The sequence below is a fragment of the Ptychodera flava genome, chromosome 11 (genome assembly GCF_041260155.1).
Source record: "Ptychodera flava strain L36383 chromosome 11, AS_Pfla_20210202, whole genome shotgun sequence".
Taxonomy (NCBI): domain Eukaryota; kingdom Metazoa; phylum Hemichordata; class Enteropneusta; family Ptychoderidae; genus Ptychodera; species Ptychodera flava.
This window is the reverse complement of record NC_091938.1, coordinates 19,234,214-19,257,280: the sequence shown is the minus strand read 5'-3', so window position 1 is coordinate 19,257,280 and position 23,067 is coordinate 19,234,214. Positions and strand designations below refer to the sequence as shown.

Sequence of the window (23,067 nt, the reverse complement as noted above, 5' to 3'; positions counted from 1 at the left end):
ATGCCATAACATATTCCTGAAAATAAATTGCATAGTACGTTGGAATGAATTAGCTGAATTTCTCATACCTTGGGGGAGTCGATTAAATTCATATAAACCATCATGACAAACAAAGGCCGTTTTGTGAGTGTCCCTTTCATCAATGGCGATTTGCCAAAAAACCGGACATCATATCTAAGTCGAAAAGTACTTGGGATTTTGGTCACCGATCACTTCAAGAGATTCTGTAAGGTTCGGGATAGGAAATACATTTGGTTTTGTAAGACCATTGACCTTTCTGTAATCAACACAAAATTTGAATTCCCCTAAGGGCTTGGCCACCATCACGACTAGACTTGAGAATTGGGACGTACTTGGGGAAATAATACCCTGGGCAAGTAAATTATCAATCTCTTTCTCTATGATTTTGCGTTTTTCTGGACTAACTCGGTATGGCGGCATTTTAACAGGTTGAGCATCTGGAACTAATTCAATTCTATGTTTTATCACATCACAATAACCCAATTTCTTATCATCATCAACAAATGCATGGCGATTTTTCCATAACACTTCTTGTAAACATTTTGTTTGTTGATCACTTAGAAATGAATCACTAAATCAAAATTACTTAAAAACCGTTGTCGGACACTTTCATATATTGAATCATTTTGAATGTTATCAATTTCAACATCCAAATTGTGAATTGTGGCATCCCCGGGAAGTAGACGAAAAATCCCCAATTTGGTCCCTTTTCTTATGTAAACATCCCTTCATTTGCATCACCAACCTTATCGGAACTTCGCCCTATCTTTCATAGACAAAACACGTGCTGTCGCGACTCCCAAGTGGCTTAAAGTTTTGGTGTTTTCTGTATGTCCGAGGATTCCATTGGGCATACGACCATTGAACTTGCCAGAAATTTCACATTCTGAATGAGATGGAATGGTAAAGCCCTCGGTAGCCTTGACAACTAATGAGGAACGAAGTTTCAATTTTTTACTGGCGACATCAATTACAACTCTATATTTCGACAAAAAATCAACGCCAATTATTAATTTCTGCTTTAAATTTTCAACTTAATGAATTGACATCAAAACTTTCTTACCAGCAACATTAACACGTACATTTATAACATCCTTGATTGGAATTTGACGATCATCAGCTAATTTAATTGCATTATAATTTGATTTATGAATTCTAAAATTACTTAACTTTGGAATTTCGGACAACAACTCATTGGAGCAACAGTGATGGCAGCCCCTGTATCAACTAGTGCTGAAATACTACGATTCATTATCTTAACATCAATAACATTAATACTTGTACGCCATTATCATTAATATTTAAATTACATACACTCTTAACATCATCATTATCCCCTTTATCCGGCCGTTCACAGGTATATTTTCCCCTATTTTTCAACCAATTACCTGCCGGATTCATTGCGGTTTTTTTTTGGTATTGTCGTCTCCCTGCCGGACAATTACGAGCAATATGCCCAGTCTGACCACAATTGTAACAAGCTTTGACACTTTGCCCATTATTCTTACTCGGACAGGCGGAACTAATATGCCCAACACCCCCACAAGTATAGCAAATTACATTGGAATTGACTTGACGATTTGTAAAAGTCTGTTGTCTTCCATTGCTCCTGAAATTTAGGCTATTTTTTTGTTGATATGAGTTCCCGTTCTGTCTCTGATCATAATTATTACTAAAATTCGAACGTACCGTATTTTCGCTTTGTATCGGTCCTGGTTTCACTACATTCGTTGCCACAGCTTGCGGTTGGATTGCGTTCTTTTCTTCAAACAGTCTTTTATTCTGCTGTGCCAGCATCATGACGATCTTTATCAATTCCGACGTTGATGTACTATCCTCGTCAGGCAAATCAACCACTAATTCTCCCGTCTTGGCGGATGCGAACGCTGACCTAAAGTCTTCAGGGTCCCTTCCAGCGACGAATTTCTTCAACTTGGGACGTAATCCCTGCGAAAAGCGCTTAGAAGTTCGGCATCGCCGCGGCCATATCGATCACACTTGTCTTTCAAACGACCTGCAAATGTCTCCACAGATTCATTTGGCCCCTGTCGAATACTGCGAATTTCTTCGTCATTTCTCCACCTTGGTGCTTGTCGGGTAAATCGCTCGAGAAAAACAGTTCTAATGGCATCCCAATTGTCTAAAACAGCCGGTGGTTGCGAGTTGAACCAACGCTCTGCTTGCATCCGTCATTAGTAAACCAAAAATGTCACGTACGTTGGCTGGTCGCATTTGCCTCAAGTTTATGTACATTTCAAATTTTCGCAACCATTTCTGTGGACAGTCACTCTCTCGTCCAGAGTATCTGGCAGGCATGAAATTCGCACCTATACTCATATTATCAAACTGCCTACCTAAATTGTCCATATCGGCGATCCGTTCTCGTCTCTCTCTGTCATGTAAACCCTCGACCTGTTGAACCAACTCTTCGATACGCTGTTGGATGTCACCATATAGCTGATCGTGCTGCTGGTTATCGTGTACGTCTGCTGGTTGTGCCATCTCTTGTTCTTGTCTTCGATCGATTCTGCTACCAGATCTCAGTATCATAAAGCCGTGCTACTTCAGTTTACTCCAGATTCTCACACCAATTTGTCACGTTTGTACTTTCACTCTCTCTGGGTTGAGGTACCGGTCTGGGATCGTAATGCTTTCAGTAACTGAAGCTTGACACCAAAGTTGTCGGTTGTAAGCACAACTTCAATCTTTATTACTAAATACCGTTCTCAGGTCTCTGCTCCACTCCACGGTCTCTCTCCGTCTCTACCCAACTTCTAAAAAGCATACAACTTAAATAGTTTCCAAATCTACATATTATAATGAATGACTCAAGCTACAATTTAATTAAATACAGATCATGTCGGAAATATTAAAGGACAGGAAATATTGTCAAAACAGGATGAAGCGCTCTTTCAACACGAAGATTGAGTCAACGTCAAGCTCCGGTCACTTCTAATGAGTTTAACATCTGTTAAAACAATACATCACTCAACACAAGACAGTGACGGTTACTTCAAGGTTGTGAACGTAAACAGTCTTAGTGAGTAATAGGAAACTACAATCGTCAAGGGAATAAGCATAGGAACTCAGTGTAGTCTTGGAGGTCACTGTGAGGTTACTAGAGTTCAAGTGAATTACTACAAGTTTAAAAGTATGAAATCCTGGGAAAAGGGAAAGGAAGCGAAAAGGAGGGCGTTACAGTAGAACCGTTTATTCTGGATCCGTCGTAAAGGTGGTAGGTTTAGCTTCTTGGCTGACAAAAATTCCCAACTGCACTGGAATCCGAAGCAACCTTCGGAAGTTTGCCAAATTTGCACTATTTTAGTAAATCACGACAATGTGTACGGCAATGCTCGTTCACAGTGTAACATTTGCCATATTGGACAGCTTTAGTTACACGTATTTACGCTTCTTCAGTACACATGACGTCTCCATCATGTATGTGTGGCTCAGACTTACTGAATATAAAACCGTCGAATGGATAAAACCTCTAAGTAAATTGTCTCAAAACCATTACTCTCTACGTGTTGTCAATGATTGATCAGTGCATCAGATGGCCAATAATATTATTAGTGTTTGCACGACCTTCGATATATAAATCTGACAGTCTGGTGTTTTTCAAACTCGGTCCGTATTTTGACAGCTCTGTGAAATCTGAAAAACTTAGTATGCCTGTGATTCAGAAGCGTAGTTTCTGAAGCTGAAGCCTTCATGCCTGTCCTGATCTGCAACTCCAACTCCAATCACTGATCAGAACATTGAAAAGTCAACAACGACGTAGAATTCTTCTTTGCGGGTTCATATATATATATATATATGCCGACGGAGTTTCTTGCGAACTAATTTCTAGAAAACTTACAAACATTGGCAAACCTACTGAAAAATTCTATCAGCAGCTCGGCAACAAGAGAAGTCAATGATCGACCGTCTAAGCTACTGGGCTAACTCTTCTACTACTCATTTAATTTGATCCTTACTTCCTCGATCGTTTGCTACCACCCTTTCAGAAAGTAGGTAGTATGGACATTATTTTGGTGTCTCGGACTACCCTAACATATAGCGTGCCAGTGTCACAGCATACGACCCCGGGGATCTTGAAACCCTTTCGCGCATGCCCATTTTGGCTCTGGTCAAAGTCCAACACTGTCACATGAAAGAACATTGCATGTCCAAGAATTTCATCGGCGGACGACAGGTCAAGGGTAGTTTTTAATGACGAGATATGGCTATAACAGAAAATTTCCCCGGAGCTAATAATCCTACCAAAAAGTCATCTTTCAAAATTAAAAAAAGCGTTTGTCAATATCCGATCGTACATTTTTACCTCTCGCAATTTTTCATGTACTTTGTTCTTTACTAAAGCGCAGTGAAAACCAAGTTAATTCCTTCGCCTTTCCATCGTGCTTTCATAAAAACAAACGTATCATTCGTGTCTTTGTGGGTATTTGCAGAAGTACCCAAACACTTACAGAGGAAAACACCATTGTTGTCGGCAGTAGCTTTTCCAGTCGCCTTTAGAAATTCGTGCAAGACAAGCTTATAACAAGAAACTTGCAGACCGAATGCTCGGTTCACATGACAGTACAAATCATATATTTAGTGCAGGCTGAGAAAACGACCTTTTCTAAATTTTCTTGTTCAAACATCAATCATTCTCTTCTGTTTGTAGATCGTCAAACCTTTGCCGACACCAACACTACGGAAGGCATGGGGATTCATACCAAACGAAGAGTAGGGCCACATCTTCATAGTTATTTGCAAGTTTTCTTTATTAGTTACCTGGCGGACGCGTTTTGGCGATAAATCCGAGAAGTGGATGTCACTTTTCAGCATATTTTAGTTCCACATCGACCCAAAACTGCGAATAACAGCACGTCGTGCCCAATTTTTGACGGTCTAAATAATAATTAAATGCCTTAGTTTACCACTCAGTTGGCCGCTGCCCTGATGTGTGATACAAATAAATGCGCAAACCAGATGAAGAAATAAGTTATAGGTGTTAGTGTAGTACATATGGACCCAACATAAGACATTGACAGCTGATTTCGTGCAGTGCTGTACTTTATTCACTCATCAGTTGAAGGAAGTGTTATAGTGTAGTGTTTGTGCCATCTTCAACCATCAATATTTACATTTTCATTTATAATCGCAATGAAATATTTATTGCATTTCATAGTTGTTGAGTGATGAAAAACGTTTATATGACAAAGGTCAACACATATCGTTAGCATTGTAAAAAGGCAGAAAAATGACAAAATTCAACAGCAAATGTCAAACACGAAGTATTCAACATAATATCACCATCCTAAACAACCGCATTGTTTGGGTAGCTTTGCTCTACAAATTATATAAAAGAATATTAAAACAATTATAAGCTTTTATAACAAACGCGAAACTTCAAAAGAAAATCAAATAAAACAAAGCAGAATAAAATGCGTATATCATTTAAAATAATTACTAGTTAGCATTATCAATCAACCAGTCTCTGCAAATTATATCATTCCAAACCTTTCTAAAAGAAACCTGTACTCCCAGAAGAAGACGTTGATAGAGTAAGGATGAAAATTTGGGCACCTGTTTTCAATCATTTCCCTAAGCCCCATTTAAAACTTAACCGTTGAACTAATTCCCATAAGTATACAAATCATTACTTATTGGCTATGCCACTTCTTCAATGTTTGCCAGTAAGGATTACGAATAGAAGCGCTACTCGACCTGAGCTTGTAAGAAAGAAGTAAGAACAAATGTGTCTGTAAACAATTCCGTAGCATGATTTCTACTGTACAATCAATTCTAAAGGCATAACTGAAATCAAAATAGGATCTTTGAGTGATGCAGGCAATTAAAACAAATACACTGGCAGCCTTCAATAAATTCTTGTACTTATAAAACACGGAAGAACATACAACCTTCATGATTTGAAGTGACCCAGGGATAAAGAAAGAACTTGTCGCTAATTCTTTGTACGTAATGAGTGCAAAAGAGGTTAACATATTCAACTTGAATGTTGATATAGCAACACTATATTTTTTTTTATTATTCATTGTTTATGTTCAGGTTTTCGGACAAACAATATCTGAATTGAAAGGCCATACGAGAAACACAAAATTTCATCTTTTTAAACAATTGCACGCTTTCACCCTTAACATCAATCTTATAAATACCTCACGTGCAATTATACCAGTCTTATTCTAAAAACCGCTTTGCTTACTTTGTTTACAGAATGGTTTTGTTCCGGACCAGGTGGCATTAGCTTGACACGTGCGTTCATTCTGTCCTACAAGCTTATGAAAGGCGTTGCAGGAATAAATTACTGTATTTGGGTATGTGAAGTTATCTTTTGTAAAGTTACCATTATCAATTTCTTCTGGTCGACCGCAGTCAACACCTGTACATGGGAAGATCAAAGTATTGTACCAAATTTGAATATCGCAAAATAATACTGAAAAATATATACGACGACTAGGAAGGGAGAGTGTCAATTAGCTTACTAATATCATGCTAAACTGCGAACTTACGAAATACTATACTAGTCCTGGAGTTTTTCTGTAACTTCAGTACTTTTAAGATACTCAGTATGCCTATAGCCGTAAGTTGGCTCTACATCTCAAGAAAGGCTGCTAAAATTAAAAGGGAATCTAATGCAAAGGTACATTTGAAGAATGCCAAGAAATGATTATATTTTAGTCTCCATAGTTCGCATAAACACGCATACATCAGGAATGCATGCGCGCGAGTATTCGATGACGATGACAAGGTTTAATCATCGTAGCATTACATTCCGTAATATATAGCGATGACCCTGTGCATACACTAACATCCCTCTTGCACTGGAACATCGATATGTGCATATTTGGATCTATAAGCTGAGCATCGTAGATTTCCCCAAAACTGACGACACGTATGATTACCACTTGTGGGGGTGAAGTCTGAAGTCACCTAAGAGTAAGATGGACTTAATAATTGAATATGGAGGGATAAACATTCGAACGTCAGCGTCAACGTATGTAGCACCGGTCTGGCGCTGCAATATATTAAACGTAGGTGTATAATTTGTGAATGAAAAAAACTAGTGTTGGTGAAATTGTTTAAAGCGTGCAATTTTTTTACAAATATAAACATCATCATTGGTATACCTGTTACATAATATCTGGCGATGAAGTTATATGGCGAAAATTGCGATGTCACAAGTTTCAGTTTCATGGTGTTGCCAGGTAATTGAATTGCAGCTGGTAAGTTGTTCCTTCTACTGTTTCCACACAAAATTAGGAAAACACGCGTTCCTATCAGAATCTAACAAATAAAGAAAGGAGACATAACTAACAATGTAACAGATGAAATGGTGTTCGTTTTCCTAGGTAAAATGAATGTCTAATGTGATTGAAATAAGTTGTAGCATATTTAGAAATAGTAATGTTTACAAATTTGTTTTTCTTGTCCTGGTTAGCTGATAGTTGCTTTACTGAATCTGACAAACTGCCGTAAATTTAGACGACTATCTTCGGACCAGAACAGCAATGAATAATCCAAGGTAGAACTTTCGTCACATGTACATCCGGTTTTGATCACAATGATGACAGATGCTGTGCTTCTCTACTTTTGGGGATGTGCACATGGATATATATTATCACAGCATATTGAAATTCACTCGGTTTACATTGCGAACATAAATAATTGATAACAGAAGACGCAGTCGTTCTAAAACAGTGCTCACTTAACAACGAGTGTGTGATTTACTGGTTGGGACATGTTTGGATGTTTGGGAGAGAGAGAGAGAGAGAGAGAGAGAGAGAGAGAGGAGAGAGAGAGAGAGAGAGAGAGATGGGGGGCTAAATAGAAAACAGATACTTCGGTATGATATAGCATTTAATGATTACTAACGCTGACACGCGCAGATGTCTAGATATTTGGTGTCCAAACGTCCCACCCTGAAAACGGTTAAAAATTAATCAAAGGGAAATGAGTGCCGGCCGAAGACAAAAAGTTATTCTTATCCTCGCAAATAATAGCTATGTAGTGTAAGCCTCTTTTGATGTTCTCTCGAAAATATAACATAAGAATAGTGGCAATTTAGCATGTGTAGAATCGACTTAAACATTCCGTTTTCATAGCTGTACATGGATTTGGTGATCTTAAAACAAAAATAAAACAATAGAAATGCGTCACCGCACAACGTTTTGAAGAGACATGGGATGCAAGAGAAACTTCACTTTCTAGGTACATTAAAAGTAGAACGCTTGCCATTGTTGAAGTTGCATTGACTGTAGACTGTATCAAAAGGAAATAAATATCATATATGGCTTTTGGTTCTAACATGACTCTTGTTCGGCTCTCCTTAATTTGAATGACGAAAATTATATATTGAAAGTCTCTGTAGAAAGATCATGCACTGCTACCGTAGAAAATACTGATCAACTAAATTTCTACGGAATGATACTTAAGTTACAACAATCACATCCTCAAAGTCTTTTCAACGCTTAGGGTAATTCACTTATTCCATGATGTTTCATTCAGTTTCACGTTTACACTACTGAGACTTGCAATTCGTATATTCTGTAACGTAGTTATCAAATCTTGCAATCAAAGATTCGGTATTGACATTTCTTCATACATTTATTTAGTTCATTAATTTTTCCATACCTTTAATTTCCCAGAGCATTCTTTCCGCCCTAATTCACCGACTTCAAAGTGCTCGAACTCTAAGTTGATGACGTAACCAATTTCCACCCCGATCTTCCATGTGAAGTGCAAATGGAAATTATTTACGTATGGTAGAAAATTGATAACGCCGGAGTTTTCATTCATTGATCGATGTCTTCCTAGGGACAATCACACATAAACATCAGACAAGATAAAGAGTATATCCTGAAAAGGTATTTATCGGTCGAAAAGTCATAGCAAACGGCTGTTGGCTAGGAAAGGTAAGTGTTTATTTTGTCTTTTTACAGACAGACAAACACGTTATTGTTATAAACTTTGTCTCACTGAAAGTAAACAGAGACCAAAATGTAGCCCGTGCTATTGTCGAAAAATGTGAGCGAGCACGTTGTACCCTGTTTCATGATATAGTTAAGAGGTGATTTCGATGACTCTCTTTATGACGCTACTCTGCTGATCTCTTGAACTACTCAGCCCATCGAAAGTTCAAGAGTTCTTGAGGATAACCACTCGAATGGTTGAATTTGAAATGTTCAAGGTTTTTCTTTTTAAGATTGATATTAAAGGCTTCATAAAGATTGTAGATAGCGATAAAAAACAGTCAAAAAGTCCACGATACAGTAGAATTCAACTCAGCGACAAACTCGATTCAACTTGGGTCGACGATGCAATAGGAAAAGCAAAAGTAATGATTAGCCTGCAAGGGATGACCTTGTGGCAGTAAATGATGTTAATTTAAACAAAGAAGATAAAAGACAGTGACATGGCCAATATGGACAGCCCAATCAACGATACAACAAAGGCAGCTTGACATAATGGGTGGGAGACAATACATCGATAGGAAACATGCACTTCGGATTAATTTTGACATCGCGCCAATAAACGTTCCCTCTCTTCTAGATTGATCATTGCAACGTCTTCAGCGTGGCACATGTACAGACTGTTAGTTTGCACCAACAATGGACAGATTTGCCGAGTACAAGAGTTGATATCTGATAATCAATTAGTGCAGTGAAACTGCTATTGAGTTTGTGATGGAAAGTTTGGGGAGGAGTGTAAAGGAGATTTGACTTTAATTAATGGTTAACATGATCATAGATCACTTTCTTGAAAAAACATGGAATAGTTAGCATCAGTCTTAAAGTTATTGGTATCTCGGTGATCGTTTTCAGTATCGTCAGAGGAACTGCCATTAATTCACAGCATTTATTCATAGAACAAAATTGCTTCAGGTATGTCGCACAACGGTCGTGATTTTATAGTCAACCAATTATATTGGTTTGCTCTTTATAGTATTGTCCTTTCCTATTTTGCCCTTAGAAACTGACCAATACCTTACTTACTTACTTACTTACTTACTTACTTACTTACTTACTTACTTACTTACTTACTTACTTACTTACGAACTTACTTACGAACTTACTTACTTACGAACTTACTTACGAACTTACTTATGAGCTAAGAACTTACGAACTTACGAACTTACTTACGAACAAGCTTTGTAACAAAATAAATTAAGGTAAAGTGCGACGCATTCGGGCGCGCACACGCTTTAGAACGTTTCTGCGCAGATAGATTTAACTCCAGCCTGCCGCAAATGGGTTATTTTGTAGGGCATGTATTTAAAATCTCCTGTCATTGTTGAAATTGCGCGTTTACCTAATACCCAGTCTCCTAGAAATACATGTGACCTATAACCTTGTCATATTTTGACCCCCTAGGAAGCTGGTTTTTATTCAATATGAGCGACAAAATTAACATTTCTCTCCCATTTGCATGGCGCATATTACCCATTCACCTGGAGATATTGTAAAAAGTAGCGTGGTGACACCCTTTTATAAAAAGTGTAAACAAAATGGTTTATGTCAGGATTTTATCCGCCAAGTTTGGTCAAAATGACACCATTCAAAGAGACAGGAAGAAAGTTCTATAATTATGTAGTGATATAATTTCGATATCGTCATTTTGTAATCGATACTTATGTAAAACTTTCTTTACAAACATCATGAAAACTATACATTAATAATGGTTTATTTCTTTTTGAAAATGTGTGAAAAAGCACACTCACAAAGACAGTTACATGGAGAAAGTGTTGATATGTGTAGGAAAAACGAGAGTGAAAAATAGTTGTCTTGCAACTAATCGGGTCACTCCCGAATACCTGGTAATTTGACACATTCACTGTATGGGCTGAAATTTATCAATGAATTACATGGAAAATGCGGATCAAAAATTTGCAGCAGTAACTATGTAGGCGTGAAAGCTCTCAGGAAGACATAAAAGATACACAGCATAAACTTGATAAAGGAAACCGTTTCTAAGTTTCAAATTCACACAAAGGGAATTTATGGAAATAAAACCAAGGATTAATGTACATCAATGACCAGTGAGACTATTCTGAAGATAATTTTTTATTCCACTTTAAAGCGATATTTATTGTGTATTTCTCTTATTTCAATGGGTATAGCATTCCAGACTTTCGTTGCAGCATATTTTACAGTAAATTCACCTGCCTTATGTCTAATTTTTGGTATGGCTAGATCGTTACGAACACTTTGTCTTGTACTATATCTATGTTGAATCGGGACAAAAAGTCTTTAAAAGTATCTGGTAGTCTGTGGTTTAAAACATCATGTACAAAAATTGCAAGCTGTAGTTTTGTTGCTTGAAAACATCTAAAATACCAAGTTTCTTAAAAAGTGGGGACGAGTTTGCGTTATAATCGCTGAAGGTCACTATACGGACCATCTTTTTCTGAACCAGGAAAATATCATTCAAATAAGTAGGATAAGATGTGAAGGTACAGTGGATCTTAAGTCTTGATATTTATTAAAATAAACTCATTTTCTAAGCTTTTTATAATTGATCTCTTTAGTTTTAAGTGAATTTTACGTTTTTTTAATTAATTTCTAACGACGCCATTTTAACGCCCGTTTCCATGGAAACGAGCGTGATGACCCCAAATTTTTATTTCATTTTGCACTTGCACAAACTTCCAAGAATATTTGTGCAAAGTTTCAACAAAATGACACCACAACTTAATTTTGACGTAATTCGTAGTACTTCACCTTAATAGTTTTTTCAAACTTTCTTACCAAGAAATATACATGTGATACATTGAGCTTTAACTTATTTTCGAAGAGTCAAATTCACGTGCGCTTCTGTTGTGAGCATGTACTTCAAACATTGCTATACGATATTTTGAATTGAAGGTTACCAGTCAGGTGTGATTTAGAATTGATTTCAAGTCGAGTGGTAGTAAACGCTCTGGAGGATGGAAATTTAAGTCGATGGGTTTGATGAGTTTGCTTGAAACATGCCATTTTCAAGGCTACTTACGATAGCAGTGCGGTTGAACACCAGTCCATGCCCCGTCTTTGGTGCACAGTCTACTCATAGACCATCCATGTAGCGGTTTTCATAGCACTTGAACCAAACAAACTGATCGTAAGTGGAATTACGGCCAATAATACGACCATTCACAGGCGCCTGCAGAGGACTGCATTTTGGTGCTGAGAAGGGGTCTGAAAAATATGAGTACTTTTAATAGCTGTCTATATTTATTTTTGAAAAATTGCAGTGTTTCTATATCGGCTTTTCTATATCACTTTATCATATTTATTTGGTGGAAATCTTGGTTTAGATATAATTTAATGATATGTATCATTTCGCCACATTGAATACTCGTTATGACTTGTCTCTATCAAATGGTTTTTGATGTCTTCTTGCAAACAAAGTTTGTTAATTGTTGTGCTCGATATGGGCACTACACGGATGAATCATAATAATCACACTTTATAGCCTATAAAAGGCTTTATTGGTACAGATCTAACAATCAATGAACTTAAAGGAATGCATCAAATGTATGATTTGTTTTGATCCCATCTTAATCCTGAAGGAAAGGTCGAGAGAAATAATAGTTTTACCTATAGATGAAATATTTATTCTAAATAGAATATATAAGGAAGAATTTTCATTTGAAAATTCCAAAATAACTACAAAATGTGAAAGCATAAAGGATATGAAAAAATACAATTCATTATTATCCAATGTGATTGTGTTATAATGTATATTTAATTGAAGAGTACTGGCTGAAATGAGATTGCGATTGCCTGTTTAATAAACAAGATATGCAATCTTATAATTATTAGTTACCTGTTATATTGTACACTGCCTTCACTCGTCCGTCTTTTGAATATATATGCCCTGCATATCGAATAGTCATGACGTTGCTTGTTGACTGGATGATTGCTGGAAGGTTTGTTAAATGTAAATCTCCACAGAAAGGCCCGAATTCTTCATTACCAGTGTATATCTGATGAAAGAGGACAACAGCAACGCGAAACGAATGTAAATTCTAATTAAATCGTAATGATGAACAACCAAAGTGCATTATTCAAATAATACGTGATTAGTATTTGTAACCTATCTCGGTACTATGTAATTAAGAGATATTATGACGCACCAAATGTTTGAAAAATAACAATCGTTAAATGTCTAATGATAAACTCTGAATCATTCTTTCAGAGGAATCTTGAGAATGCCGTAAATAAAAAACAGTTTGAGTCCATAATGATATGATCATTTTTTAATTAAATAACTAGAAAAAAGAATAAAGAAAGGCACTTAAGAAACAAAAACAAGAATAGACCAAAAACCCAAAACAGATAAAAGAAAAAGGTACAAAAAAGAAGTATTGGTGATTTTATTTGGAATTATATTATTGAAATTACGCCATTATTTTGTTATTTGGTTGCTACTATATCGTTATTGGTAATTATTGTGATTGTGGTTAGTAATTTGGTTTTAATTATCTGATTATCATGCAGAGTAGGGCTTTTGACACAGAAAACCATGATCGTGTACCATTACAGCTGAGCTAGACCGAGTCAATTTTAATTCTGAGAAGCACCTGTTTCATGAGGGCATGTGTAATCTTGTTCTGACCTGTTGAGAAATATTGCCGTGAGTAAATCCCCACAAGGTCCCACATTTGGCCAAATTATAACACCGACACTCAGTCCAGAACAATACCTAAATCCCTAATTTTCAAGTTGACAACGGTGTTCAGGAGGTTGTTGCCAAGCGGTGCAAAAGAAGCTTCTGTGAAGTTGGTCACAGTAGAATGATTTCTGCCAGAAATAAACATGAAGACACGCCAGACATGTCAGTGTGTAAAATGCCTTCGTATTGTCAAGTACTCTCTAAACCTACTTATTTTTAGTCATATCACCTTCTCAAGATATATTCTTCATGAAGGATACTATTATCTGGCACATGGTTCATAATTTCTGATTGTTTTCGATAGTACTGTCAGAGAATGATATTTCAATGCCCTTTGAAGTGTCCACATTTTCCTGTTAAAATGTATCAATGAATATTTCAAAGTTATCCCAGAAATCGTTTACGGAGTGAGCAGAGGACACAAATATGTTAAAAATGTAAACTGTTACACATACCGGCTCTGGCTGGATATTTCTGAGTATGTCGAACTGTAAACATGTGGCAATCGCCCGTTGGCTTCTACTGATTTTGCGACACTATAATCGATAGTGCAGAGAGTTGGTCTGAAAGGTTTTGTTAAATAGTCAAACAAGATTATAAGCGCGAAAGATGTTCTTACCTTTACAAATGTAATTCCACAATCAAACCAGGCAATGGTGGAAAAGTGACTGAAACTTAGGGCAATGACATACCCTACTTCAGCAACAATGGTCCATTCATGGTCGTAAGATGTGTCCTTACTGAGGCTGTTGCTGTCAAATTCACCAGACTTTTCTGTCAGCAAAGTAGTCCTAGGTTCGGCTGGGGACAGAAAATGTACGATATGTTTCACAAGGCAAACGCATCATTAACAACAGGAAAAGAGAACAACAGTGTTTGGAAGTTGTCTCCCATTTATCGTAAAAATCAAATACTGAATGTGATAAATATACAATTAAACGAAACGTTTTCTCGCTTTTCGTGGTCATAATAAAAAGAAAAATTAGTCTTCCGTATTATATTTAACTCAATCAATAAAAATGAAACGATTGACCGGCCAAAACCGCACTAAAACTAATACTAAACTAATAATAATAATAATCTCTCTCTCTCTCTCTCTCTCTCTCTCAAATATATGTCTCGACTACAATTAAGCCGTTTGATAGCACGAAGCGATTTCAAGTTTTCCATAGTGAGAATGCCAGATCGCGAAAGTAACATCCCTTCATGATCTTTTATGGCACTGTATTGTCCGATATCTACGCATTGCTCGTGCAACCCTTCTAATAAAAGACTTTCTTCCGAAAGTTGCCAGCCTGTACAACAGGATGCTGTCTCAAGGAGAAGAACAATATAAATACATCATCAGACAGTTTCGTAAAGCTATGTCAAGATATTCTCTACTTTTTAAAAATTCGATACAACACCTAAGGACGTACATTACATCAGACTCCGAATAACTTAAGGTGTGGTGGTACCTGATCAGTACTGCTTCGGGAGCCGAAGTAGTTGACTGTATTATTTTCAAATCGCCGAAACAGTCGCCTTGATAAATAACTATGAACACTATGGAGCTTTGATGATGTTATTCTTTGCTACATGATAATTGTTATAAACTAATCCTGCTGATGTCATACCTTCATCATTCATCAGACACCATCTTAGAGAAACGTAATGATCCACTCTTTGCATTTGCATTACGTTACTTTACACCATTGCTGTACTTATTTCCGTCATAGTGAATTTAAAATGTAAAATTACTTGTGAATATATATATATATATATATATATATATATATATATATATATATATATATATATATATATATATATATATATATATATATATAAATATTCAATATGAACAGTTAATCCAATGCGATATAATGTATGAAAAGAATTTCAAACATATCCCAACCTGTACAGGTCCGACCGTCAGAATGTAGTCTATATCCAGGAGGGCATGAGCAGAAAAAGCCACCATAAACATTGTGACATATTTTATTACAACCGCCATTCTGATCCAGACATTCATCTATATCTGAGGGTCAGAACATATTAATAATAAAAAATCGTCAGTAAGATCGAATGCGCTAAACATGTTATATAGTGATTTTAATCTCGCCAAATACCACTTTAGTTCTGGCTTCGATAACATTATAACAATAATTTATTGTGTCATATCGTTTTATATTCTCGTGCGAATCTACAAGGGATCTAAGTGTGAAATTATAAATTTAAATAAGTTTAGAGATGAAATAAGGCGTGACATATATGTGCAAACTCAAAGACAGATTTCAGTATATATAATATATATATATATATATATATATTATATATATATATATATATATATTATCGCTGAAGGTGCGTTTCGTCAGTAGCACTTTGACAAATCAAAAGTCATTATATCGCTCAGCAGAGGTTGAAGCGTGAAGAAAGACACTAAGTTACTTCCTATGTAGTTGGTGAGAATATTACATTACGGAGACTCAGTTTAATTTTATATTTCTTTCTTGACATTCTTAATCAGTAAATTAAGTAGTTGTGAGGTTTTTTACCTTCTGAGTGATAGTAAGCCTTGAATCCAATATCCCATTTCATTCTACAACCGTACATTGAATCGAAAGTTACTGTCAAGTGATTGTTAGGAGACCTAATTGTCCTTTTTGGTTGTTCACGTGATATGTGTCTTCCACAGAAAGTGCCGAATTCTACGTCATCTGCATATATCTAGGGCAAAAAGGTATTCTAAATTCGTAATAATTTGTCTCACACATTTTCACGGTATTTTGTAGAGCCAATTTTCCATACCACAAGAAAAGCATTACCCTATATATACTACGACGGATGGATTTTATGGTCGTAGATGAACAGTTTTCTTTATTCGATACACGTATGCAATTAATTTCAAATGTATTTAAATGTTACTGTATAAAGGGAAGATTATATACACTCATTGAATATTTCGTAATAATTTCAACAAATGTGAAATATAACGATATAATACGAGCTGAATGAATTGATTTTCCTTACTGTTAGTGATTCACCTGAACAGATAAAGCTGCATTCCATGTCAAAGTCTACGAAGGTCAAAGCAACTCTCAATCCCAAGGGTACTTCAATATTCCAGACTATCATGGAATCGTTTGGGTACCCTAGGGGGTTTTCCAGTGTCCACACGCTTGGGTATCCACGAGGATATTCTGGAGACAGCAGCCATCCACTAAGACCTGTGAGGTTGTAGTGTTCCGAATTGACGAAGGTTACAAGCAGAGTGTTCATGAGGAAATATGCGGTTGATACTTCTTTAAACCTATTTGGAAGCAAGTAAGGTTAGAGTGTCTTAAGGTAGTACGCTACCTTTCTATATAGGAGAGCGCGTCTTTTGTCCAGAAAATGTACATGTTCCTTTAAGAATACCTACTTGGCGAGCGTGAATAACAGGACAAAATGACAAAAAAAATCATGTAGTGACCTTATAATATTTCTTCAGAAGTTTTTATGAATCAAAAGAACCGAAATTATGTTTTTGAACTGAAAAATCGACAGTTATTTTTATTATGAAAGATCAGTAGAGAATAATTAACAATTGTAGCCCTGACATAATATCAGTAAGCTAGAGGGTCAAATCTCAGGTCTAACAAATTCACCTTTTTTCGTCACTTTTTGCTGTTTAGTAAGAAAATTTGTGTGGTGACCCCAACTTTTTTGCTTCTAAATCAAAGAACACTGTCTGTTTAATAGATATTGCTGTACTCTTTAACGTTTTGAAAATTATTTTGTGCATTTATATGAAGTTTATATTTTGAAAAAGTCTAATTTTACAGTTAAAAGATAAATTTAGGGTCTAATATTTAATTTTTAAGACAAGACATCACAAATTTTAGTTGACTGTCCTAATTCAACTGTCCTGGCGATGCAAAAATGTGGTATGCACACTGGGGTTTGTTAATCGTTTGCGATAAAATAAAGATTCTGCTGGTAAGTGCAAATTTCGCAAAAATGGGAGATTTAGTGGTTTTCTGTCAATTTTGGCATGTGTTTTTTTGAAAAATTGCATGGGTACCCCATATTTTTTCATAATGTACACATAAAGATTATTTCAGAAAAGTCAACTTTAAGAATGTCCCAACATTTTTTGAAATGGTAGCGTACCTCCTTAATAAGGAGGTCTGGCTTAAGGAGGCAGTGCAAGTATTGGTCCCTTATAAATATGAAATCTCTGTAAAAATACTGAGCTTGTTACCACATTAAAGTGTGTAGATCTGAAAGCCTTGACATTGGTAAATGGTATAATCTTTTTTAATCATTGTTTATATAAGGATCATATAACAGAAAATTTGAATAACCTCCAAAAATTAGATTTTTTTCCTTCCCCTGTACAACCACTTAGGTGTTTCCAGTCGACATTAGCACCTAAGATACTGGCAAAATGAACTTGAAAATCATGTCTGAGATTTATTTTATCAGCCCTAGTTTGGGATTTACTTAACGCTTTTGCAAATGTCAACCGGAAACACCGCATCATTTTTACAGGGAAAGACAAATTAGTTATGATAGGCTCTGTAGTCCTTTCAAAAAAGCATGATGATGAATAGATTTCATCGTATTTGTCAATATCGAGGCTTTAAGAAAATATGTTTTAATGAGGTTACGTGCGAATGTTGTTTGCAGAGTAAGGGTCCAATGCTTGTTCTTGAAACTTAACATTCCAAAATGGTCTTTATGAAAAGTAAGTTCTCAGTTTGCAAACATGATAAGTTACTTTTAGCGAAAAAGAGTACCGGGGGTAGCAGGAATTATTTCTTTTCAATTCCTCTTTGTAATATACCCTATAGTTAAAATGCGACAGAAATAAATACGTTTATGTTTATGTTATCTTATGTATATGAAATAGGATAAATATATTTGACAAGATAAAGTCTTGCCACTGACTTAATGATAGAAGAAAACAAGAATGTCCTAGGCTCAATATTCGTCCATCGATTGGATTAGATTGTTGTTGTTGTTATACAGGATATCTAATTACCAACTTTTTTGGGGGGGCACCTGTTTGTTTTAGTTGAGTTCTTCTTCTTCTTCTTCTTCTTCCGCCATATTGGATAGACGTACAGAAGAAGGGCTCCTACTTGTTTTGATTTTTTCTACCACTGAGAAGTTCCGTCCTTCGTCAATTGTCGTCAGTGTGTGTTGCGAGTTGTGTTAAGTTCTTTGGGGTCTTGTTTCCAGCCTGGTTTAACCTTCGACTTGGTGGATTTTCTTCGATTTATTTTTTTGTCATTTGTTAACCCGTGGTCGGCAATATGGCCGCCCGGGAGGACAAGCCATTTCTGAATCTGACACGCAAGCATGCTGTCAGGTGTACTAATATTGAAGGTGTTCCCGTTGAAAGCTATGTTGAAGAGATTGCAAAGAAAGTCGGAAGTGAAAATGTTATTGCTGCATCTAGAATGAATAAGTCCGTTGTTGTGTTCTTAGCAACACTCGGTAATGTTGAAAGTATTGTTGAATCCAAGTTTGCTTTGTTTGATGAATTAGTCGATGTGGAACACATGGTGAAACCGGCCTCAAAATTAATTCTGTCAAATGTTCCTCCTTTCATTCCTGATGAAGTTTTGGAGGAACATTTATGGAAACTTGGTAGAGTTGTTGGACATTTAAGAGCAATCCCTCTTGGTTGTAAAAATGCTTCGCTGAAGCATGTGAAGTCGTTTAGACGACAAGTTCCTGTTTTGCTACACAATGAGAACATCAGTGGTGTAATTCAGATCAAATATGATGACCGTTTCTATTCTGTTTATGTATCTGTAGATGAAATGCGTTGTTTTCACTGTGGACTAAAAGGTCATATCCGTAAACGTTGTCCTAACTATCATGATCATAGACTGTCAGAAAACAACGATAATGACACTGAAAATCTTCAAAAAGACAATAATTGTGTGGATGAAAACTCAGGTTTAATGGATGTTCTCGAAAGTGAAGCAAATGCAAATGAAGGTGTTAATCAGCATATCAATACCACAGAAATTAACACCTCAACTTCAAGTAACGCCTCAACGTCAACTCGCTTTGTCGAAAACAATGAGGCACAATCAGAGTCCGCTCACAAAGTCACATCTGTTGATGAAAATTCTGTTGATCAAAGACCTTCTCACCAGTAAAAACAGTCAACCACTGACCCTCAAGAGAACTTAGAAAAAGGTGTTAACTCTGCTGCAAACGTTAACGTCCATGCCGATGAAGACAGGGTACGAACCCCTGCTTCGCCTTCGTATTCTCCGCTCCCCTCTACTCCCGTTTTTCATTCGACCCCCCTTCTTCGTCATCATCTTCACTTATTCAGTCTCAATCACTTGAGTTTCCTGAGACTCCTTTTTCAGATATCAATGTAAATGAGTCTCAGGATTTGTTTATTTCTCAGTCACAGTCTCCAAGAAAAGCTTCTCAAAATCAGCTTATTTGGTCAGGAGTGAAAACATCAAACTCCTTTGATGTTCTCAGCAAATGTCTGATCATGACAATGAGTCTGTTGCGTCTGAAATTTCTGACTTATCAGAATTTCAAGAAAAGCTACAAATCAAGCCATCTAATTTGCTTGAGTTTTTAGAAGACATTAAAGGCTCTAAAAATATGATAGAAAAATGTAAAGATTACTGCTCAGATTTTAAAGTTCTCATAAAGTCATTTGCTAACTTACGCAGGTCAGATATTGTCACTAGTCAACAAAAAGTTCGTATCCATAAACTTGTGGCAAAGTTACAACAACATGTTAGACAATGTAAAAGCTTGGCTATTACTAAACATGGGAAGTAAAATCGTTCTTGTTTTTGCTTGTCTAGTGATGGCAAGTTTCATTTCTTGGAACATTAATGGTTGCCATGATTCTTTGAAACAGGTATAACATTTTGTCTTCGTTGAAGTCCAATCATTATGCTGATTTTTATTTTTTACAAGAAACCCATTCTACAGTAGCTAATCAGGTCGCAGTGGCAAGTAGTTTGGCGCGCGCCTATTTATTTCTCTCATGGTACTAGTAATTCTGCTGGGGTTGCAGTGCTGTTTCCACGTAACAAAAATGTTGATGTTGTTTCTGTAAAAAGTGTCGTCCAGGGTCGTCTACTTCATTTGCATATTAAAATGGATGACACTTCCTTTCATTTGCTTAATATTTATGCTCCTTCAAGTGGAGATGATTGTTGTATTTTCTTTGAAAGTCTTCGTAAATTTCTCCTTGATTTTGATCTTGATAATGAAAATATCGTCATAGGGGGCGACTTTAATTGTACTCTTGTTCCTGATTTAGATAGGTCGTCTCATATTGAACCACATTTAAAGTCTTCGCAGTTTTTTGCTTCTCTTGTTCATCGCTGTAAGCTTTCTGATGCCTGGCGTTATTTTCATAAGCAGGCTCAAAATTTTACGTGGCAGAGAGGAGAGCAAAAAAGTCGCATTGATACTTTCTTCATCAACAAGAGGTTGACTTCGAAAATTAAATCTGTGTCTATTGACTCTCCTACTGATTTATCTGATCACTCTCTTGTTTCTCTTGTTTTAACTATGAATTCGAGTGTCAACAAAAATCCAGTTTGGTGTCTCAATACTAGTCTTCTTAACGATGAAAATTACTGTACTTTAATTAAGGAATTTGGGAAGGTTGGCGTAATGAGAAGGATAGGTTTTCTTCTCTTCAGTCTTGGTGGGATATAGGAAAACAAAAGATTAAAGAATTAAGTCAGCAGTACAGCGCTGAACGTGTTCATCACTTTAAACGTTCAAAACAAAAGCTTATTGAGGAAATTCGTACTTTGGAAACATTGATTCATACTCAGCCTTCTCTGGAAACAAGATATCATCAGCAAAAAGACTTGTTAGAGTTTTCAGAAACTTGATACCAGAGGTGCAGTTATTCGTTCTCGTTTTCAACAGCTTAATGATTCTGATACTAATTCACAGTTTTTCTTTTCTCTTGAAAAATACAAAGGCTGTCGTAAATCCATTACTCATCTCCAACGTGAAGATCATACAATTACTGAAAATCAGAGAGAAATTCGTCAACTTACTCGCCAGTTTTATCAAAACCTGTTTACTGCTGAGCCTGTTTCGCCCGAAGCACAAAATACTTTGCTTCATGATCTCCCTCAATTACCTGCTGACAAAGTTACGCAACTTGATGAACCCATTAGTCTTGATGAGTACACCTTTGCACTCAAGAACATTGCGAATGGTAAAACACCTGGTGTTGATGGCATTCCTTGTGAATTTTATAAAAAATTCTGGTCTCTATTGGGGAACGATTTTCACCAGGTTTTTCAAAAGTCAATTTCCGATGGCCTGCTTCCAACGTCCTGTCGTAGAGCTGTTATCACACTCCTTCCGAAACAAGGTGATAACTCCCTTCTTAAGAACTGGAGACCTATCAGTTTGCTTTGCTCTGATTATAAAATTTTCACTAAAGCTTTATCGCTTCGCTTAAAGCAGGTTTTGCAAGATATCATTCATGTAGATCAAAGTTATACTGTTCCAGGCAGACAGATTTTTGACAATATTCATTTAATTAGAGATTGCATTCATTTTCATAATGACATGAATCTTCCTCTTGGTATTCTTTCTTTAGATCAGGAAAAAGCTTTTGATCGTGTCAGTCATCATTATCTTTTTCAAACTCTGCATGCGTTCGGGTTTGGTGAAAATTTCATCAATTTATTAACTTCTGTATACTCAAACTGATAGTCTTGTTCGTGTAACAGTTCCCTTACTGCTCCAGTTCAGTTTTCACGTGTATAAGGCAAGGTTGCTCATTATCGGGGCAGCTGTATGCAATTGTTATTGAACCTCTTTTACACAGAATAAGACAAGACGACAGTATTCAAGGTGTTATGATTCCAAATTCAAGTGATCGTAAATGTAAACTTTCAGCTTATGCTGATGACGTTAATACTCTTGTTACTTGTGATACTGATTTTTTGAGGTTTAAATATTGGTTTTCTGTCTAGAGCATACCAGTAATGCAAAAATTAACTATCGTAAGTCCCAAGGTCTTTGGGTCGGCTCATGGCGTGGGCGTGCTGATCATCCGCTTGAAATTCTTTGGAATAGTATTGGTCTCAAAGTCCTTGGTACTTATTTGGGTAACAGTAACGAGTATTTTTCAAAAAACTGGAGTGAGTGTGTTACAAAGATTGACAATAAGTTATCTTGGTGGAACAGATATGCTCCTGCTATGTCATTCCAAGGCCGTGTTATCGTTATTAATCAACTTGCTGCAACTAAACTCTTTCATCGTTTAATTTGCCTCTGTCCTCCTGCTTTTATCATTGATGAAATTCAGCACAAATTTCTTGATTTCTTCTGGCAAGGAAAACATTGGTTGCCAAGTCGTACAATTTTTGCTCCATTGAAGTT

The 23,067-nt window shown here is 36.4% G+C and overlaps 1 protein-coding gene and 1 long non-coding RNA gene across 2 annotated transcripts; both read right to left on the bottom strand.

The window, feature by feature from the left end:
• Positions 1-5,579: 5,579 nt before the first annotated feature.
• LOC139143065 (uncharacterized) lies at positions 5,580-8,903 on the bottom strand. Its single transcript, XR_011554515.1, has 3 exons — positions 8,662-8,903; positions 7,158-7,314; positions 5,580-6,409 (listed from the first exon to the last, which is right to left on the bottom strand). It is a non-coding gene; the product is annotated as an uncharacterized lncRNA (long non-coding RNA).
• A 3,923-nt stretch (positions 8,904-12,826) lies between these two features.
• Positions 12,827-16,464, bottom strand: LOC139144395 (mannan-binding lectin serine protease 2-like). The gene is made up of 4 exons (XM_070715096.1): positions 16,224-16,464; positions 15,581-15,703; positions 14,303-14,484; positions 12,827-12,994 (listed from the first exon to the last, which is right to left on the bottom strand). Exons 1-4 carry the CDS (start codon positions 16,279-16,281, stop codon positions 12,827-12,829), a joined length of 531 nt encoding a protein of 176 aa, XP_070571197.1. The 5' UTR covers positions 16,282-16,464.
• Positions 16,465-23,067: the final 6,603 nt, after the last annotated feature.

Excerpts from the sequence above, each read along its gene's own strand:
- LOC139144395 (XM_070715096.1), bottom strand. The coding sequence starts at position 16,281 with ATGTACGGTTGTAGAATGAAATGGGATATTGGATTCAAGGCTTACTAT. Across the intron at positions 14,485-15,580 it reads TGACGGTCGGACCTGTACAG|CCGAACCTAGGACTACTTTG; the intron begins GTTGGGATATGT and ends TTCTGTCCCCAG. Across the intron at positions 12,995-14,302 it reads GTGGAATTACATTTGTAAAG|ATATACACTGGTAATGAAGA; the intron begins GTAAGAACATCT and ends CTCTTTCATCAG.